Source organism: Ascaphus truei, chromosome 1, assembly GCF_040206685.1.
Source record: "Ascaphus truei isolate aAscTru1 chromosome 1, aAscTru1.hap1, whole genome shotgun sequence".
Taxonomy (NCBI): domain Eukaryota; kingdom Metazoa; phylum Chordata; class Amphibia; order Anura; family Ascaphidae; genus Ascaphus; species Ascaphus truei.
The window spans coordinates 369,136,319-369,142,046 of record NC_134483.1 but is presented as its reverse complement, the minus strand read 5'-3'; the positions used below and the strand labels follow the sequence as shown (position 1 = coordinate 369,142,046).

At 40.1% G+C, this 5,728-nt stretch overlaps 1 protein-coding gene across 15 annotated transcripts in view; it reads right to left on the bottom strand.

Moving 5' to 3' along the window:
* The window catches only part of FAT1 (FAT atypical cadherin 1), a 175,878-nt gene that overhangs the window by 66,623 nt on the left and 103,527 nt on the right, over positions 1-5,728 (bottom strand). For all 15 annotated transcript variants that reach the window (XR_012803011.1, XR_012802997.1, XM_075610107.1 and 12 more), the window contains exon 6: positions 3,643-3,853. Coding sequence is in view for 13 of the 15 variants with exons in the window: in XM_075610107.1 (XP_075466222.1) it covers positions 3,643-3,853 (211 nt within the window). In the remaining 2 variants the exon portion in view is untranslated. The remainder of the gene's footprint in view (positions 1-3,642; positions 3,854-5,728) is intronic.

Below are 5,728 nucleotides of genomic sequence, written 5' to 3'. Positions count from 1 at the left end.
AAACAGGTTGCATTGTAATGTTTTTTTCTGTATCACAATAAGAAAACAGTTAAGTAAAAGTTGCGCGCTAAAAGATATTTTTTCGTGGTAGGTGCGCTATGGGTTCGGGGGGTCCTGCTCCTTTCATTTGTCCCGGGCCCCATGATATGTGTGGCGGGCCTGTAGATGTCTCATGTGCATAGCACCTAGTCTGTCCCATAAAATCCAAATGTGTGCAAACATGAATCAGGTAAGTTCATATAACAATTGATATATGCACAAGTCCATGAGCATAGAAAAAATAAGTCCAAAGGGAGAAAGTGAGGGTGTCCAGCAAAATGACCCCACAGGTAGAAACGCATAGGAGTTATAGAGATCTGTAGAGAGAGCGGCGCTATCTGTAGAGAGAGAGAGAGCGCGCGGGCGCAGCCTGTAGAGAGCGGGCGCAGTCTGTAGAGAGAGAGAGCAGGCAGGCTTTTCTGACTTGAAATCGAAGCCGGTTGCTCTACTATTTGCGCAAGAGCAACTTTGAAAAGCCCGTCTGCCAGAGACTGATTCCAGCTTTCTGCGGCCAAGTTCTCAAAATCTAACGTAGCGTACTCGGCTGGGATTTCATGCTGATTTGAGTTCCAGAGGATTTGGAGGAACTCACGATCAGGACGGACCAAGTTCTCCGAAGAGAACAGACCATTGCGTGTGGAACGTCACGCTGATTTCGGTAGCTGGAGATTCCGGGCTAGGTCCCGGTCAGGGTAAAACTCTTATTTAGAGTTCCCTGCACCTAGGAAAGTCTAGTTTTTTTACCCCAGTTCCAAAGTAAGTGTGTCTTCTTCTTTGTATTTTGTGTATCATTGTGTGTAAGCGAATTTGTGCGAATAAACGTCAATTTATTTCATTACCTTGTTTTGCTCAATGAATGATCCTGGTATAAACGTGTAAATTGCCTGGTCTCCCGTGACAGGTTATATTTACTGGTGGCAGAGTTGGGATACCTGTTCAATTACCGTGGTAAAAACAGTTCCAGTTGCAACCACAGGAGGGCTGAGGTCCCCCTCCGAGACACTCTCGAGGGGCTCGCTCTCCGGGCTCATGGTCCCGCCTGTAGTGGAATAAGCCTGTCACGGGAGACCTGGCAATTTACACCTTTTTACCAGAATCATTCAAGGAAATTAAATAAATGTAAGTTTATTTGCACAAATTCACTTACACACAATGATACACAAAATACAGACAAAAAGAAAACAGCAGCCATCCACAGTCTTACAGCTACAGAGCAATGAAAAAACAGGACCTCCTCACTAGACCCTGTGCCATCAAACAACTTGTCCTTTCACCCCAAGAACAAAACCCCACACAGATCAACAACCTGCCGGGGGAAAAAAATCAACTCAATCTCCAGCGAAATGAAGAATCAGTATGTGGGAAAATGATATCCAGCGCTCAAAGAAGCTGGAGACCTACCACAGCCTACAGAGAGAATACACTCTGGCACCCTACCTACTCAAGTAAAAGACCCAAAGCAGAGACAGACCTTGGGCCAGTACAGAATGAGTGCCCACAGCCTGGAAAAAGAAACAGGGAGACAGACAGAACTAGAAGCCTTGTGAGATGAGACTGTGCCAGCGATGTGAGCTAGGAGAGGTATAAGATGAAACACACTTCCTGCTGTGTTGCACACAATACTATGAAGTGAGGAGAGCCCACCTGGAGAAACTCACAGCTCTTATCCAGAACTTTAATAATATAGAAGAGAACCAAAAAATAGCGATCCTCCTGGGAGAAGATGAAAACACAGCAGAACTGGCTGCACACTATATCAGCACCTACCATAGGCTGAGAGACGCCCACTAAACTAACCCCCACATCCCTTTGTGTAACTGTTACCCATGTACTGTGCAATCATTATACCCCACCCCCTATTATTCACGCTTTGGCAATACTGAAATGTTCTTTCGTCATGCCAATAAAGCTTATTTGATTTGAGAGAGCTATCTAGAGAGAACGCTATCTATAGAGAGCGATAGGTATAGATAGATAGATCCATCTATCGAGAGGGAGAGCTGTATAAAGAGGGAAAGATCTACAGACAGAGAGGGAGAGATATCTCTCTCTCTCTCTTTATAGATCTCTCTCTATAGATGTAAATCTCAAATCTGCTACTGCAACGTTCTGATATCTGAATTGAAAGTGGAGTGGGTTTGAGAGGCATTATTTTGAATAAGCATGATAATGCTACACACATACTCTCAGACGCGGCTTCCATTCAGGGACAATGTTGCCTTCTGCAGCATTACCTTGTCACTGACAAACATTTTTGTTCTTCACGCTCTTTTAGATGATCACTTAATGAAAATGTATTAAAACCTAATGAACAGCTGGGAACATGGAAGGCTTGTAGTCTGAATGTACATTATAGGTTGTTGTTGTTGTTATAGCGTTAGTTTGTCATAGATACTAAGTGTACATGTCACCACAAGATAACCCAACTCCCAAGTCATTTGACCCCTCTAAAAGATCGGTCCGGGAACCAACAGAGTAAATTTAAGGAGAGAAATGCAGTCAGATTCCTGTAGTGAATGAAAATTAAATATAACGATTAAGCTTTTTCGCGATCATTAAAGTGGATAATGGACATTCACAGTAATTTTTATCAGATAAAAACATATGGTTATGTATTTTTGTAGTTCAGACAAAACCTTGGTACTTTAATCTATAAAAAGCTAAAAATGATCAATGGAAAAACACAGCTGTGTTATTTAATTACGTGAAGATTGCGTGATTCATTACTAAACATAATAGCAACACTACTTACAAGGTTTCTAACAGCAAGCAATAAGTCATGTCAATTGTAACTGCACAGAGAGCAGCAAAATGCGTATGAATTCCATATTGGAATGAGTATCGCTTTAATCAAACAGCCTTTTAGAAAAACTCATTCCTACACAGAGCAGTAAAAATGTTAAAAACCTAGCACCAATATGCAACAACTGTTGGATTTGCAATAAAGGTAATCATTCACAAGTGCAACATACAGATGTAGCCAGCGCTATAGCACCCGCTGGTGTGTTTTCCCGTAGGTGACAGCACAGTAACATTGCCGCCCCCCGTCCTCCCCCCCATATGCACGTGGCCGACAAAAATAATGGCCTCTTCTCTTGCTGGTGCGCATTGTATATCACACCGCAGAGTGCCAGCGGTTGCAATAATGTTGACTACATCTTTCGTCCTTAATCCTTTGGCTGGATGAAGGGTTAATTTTAGTTGCACAGATCAAAATAGATATTACAAAGTTTTCCATTTTAAGCAAAGATCACCAAACAATATTGCTGCAGTGGTCATATCATTTTTAACATTTGTGCAGAATTGTTAGAACAATATGTAAGATACATATACGGTAAATATATACAGTATATATACAATATTTCTGAGTCAAAACTACTGTAGGATTCGACAGAAAAATATGATGTTAGGTAGGAAGGAAAAGGAGTAACAGCATTTGACCCTTCAAATAGCTGAACAGTGTAATAAAGCAATACAATATGTCACCACTGCTTATAATCCCCATAGTTAAAAGCTTTTTCTAAATTCAGTAATTATTACTATTGTTCAGACTGCCAAATTGAGCGCTGCCTCTACTAGCTTAAAATAAGTGTACACACTTACCAGTTATGTCAAACCACAGTGGTGAACCCACGGGTTCTGTAGTTATCACACCAATCATATGAGCAACAGGATCACTTTCCATCACAGCAAAGGTGAAAAACGATTCTTCAAAGTAAATTGGTTCCATTAGTGGTGTTGGTTTTGCAATCCATTCTATATGCAACCGAGTGCTTGATGATTTTTGAGGTCGCCCATTATCAATTGCTTTAATCTATAAGCATGGAATAAAGGATATAAATCAAAATAAAATCAATCATAGCTGCAACAATGAAAAACAAAGATCAATATTAACTTGGAGAGGAAATAGACTTATGGTCTACCCAACTCGTTTCATCTTTCACACAAGTTCTGTAAAAAGCTGAAGAATATTTATTGCAGTATGTTATACAATATGCACAATATGTCAAGTAAATTTCCTTTGGTTGATATTTGAAATAGTTTATAACGTATTATTGAAGAGCATACTGGCTCACATAATGTTAAGGATCGCAACGGACACAATCTGGATAATACTACTGAAACTCAAATTTGTATACAAAATTATACAAGCCACTTCACAAACACAACGGGCAGATAGTCTGCTTCAGATGATATAGAATAAGCCACAAAGTGTCCCTATACACGCACACACCTTCAAAAACTAACAACAAATCTTATTCCCCTTCAAACATACACACATTACTCAAAAACACAACACTTATTCAAAATAAATGTAAAAAAACCACGCAATCTGTACATAGCCCCTGCTCTAAACACACACAGACTCGAACACACCAAACACAGACAGACACACAATACACTCATTCCTCTTAAATGAGAGACAACTGACTTCTTTGTAACAAAACACACACAGCAAAGTATCCCTCTTCTGCAGACTGGATCTCTACTAGTGATGGGCAGGCTATGTGCTGATGAAAAACCTGATCGACAAAATCTCACATTTTGTGATGAGTAGAAAGCAGTTTAATTTTGCTTGATCTATATATCCAAGGAAACCTAGTGTCTAGAATCCCAATGCACCATTTTAAATCATTTTATATAAAAGGATAATCCTTTTGATATTAACTAATTCCATTTTGCTTTTAAGATTGAGTTTTCGATTTGGAACAGCTAGTTTAATTTTGCTACATGTTGCTGACTTGACTGCTCAGGACTCTCATGGAAAGAAAAAAAAAATCTAATAAAACCAGCCAAAATGTTTGCTTTAAAATGAATATATCTTCATTTCAACAAAGCACAGACTGTTTTCTTGTGAGGTACATGGAACTGTCCCTAAAATACCCAGTACCAATTAGCAGCATATATTGGATTTTCAGGAAAGTGGCAGCACTCAAGTATGCACTGTAGTCAGCTAAAGCATGATCCCAACAAACATGGCAATCACCCACACACTAAATCTTCAAAACCTTTTACCCCCTCCTCCTAAAAAAAAAAACAACACTCTTCACACGTACAAAGAACTTAAAAAATGTTTGCATGCTCACTTATACAATTAGAAGCTTGAAGGCAAGTACCATTTAGCTAATGCAGAAGCAAAATCTGTACAAACTGCATTTACTTTGTAATTGTGGTCCTGATCAATTATTTAAAATTCATTATGTAAAAGCCAGCTACAGTACATTTTTAATTTGAAGTACAACTAATACAAATATGTTTTCTGGAACCTTTTTTATAATCAAGTTCAGATAACTTAATTTTTCCTCCTAAGTTTTGATTGTTTTTTTAAGCCTGTATCAACCATAGCCCTTTAAAATGTGGTAAAAGAGAGAATAAAACATATGTAGCTGTATCCTATCTTACCTCCGGTGCCGGGGAGGGGGACGACTGCATTGTATGGGAGCGGCGGATTTCCGTGGGGTACCCGACAAGCGGGGGCCGCCATCTTGTAGTTCGCAAATGCAGCCGTGCGCATGTGCAGAGAGGCGAGAAGTTGCAGTGGCAATATTAGGTTCGCGCATGCGCAGTGGAGTCTTTGCGCATGCCATCTTAGGAGAGGCTCTGCAAGGGACTACATGCCCCAGGAGCCTGAGGGACATGCAGATAGAATGCTGACACAGTTTGGCAGTTACAGGCAGTTGCTGGCAGT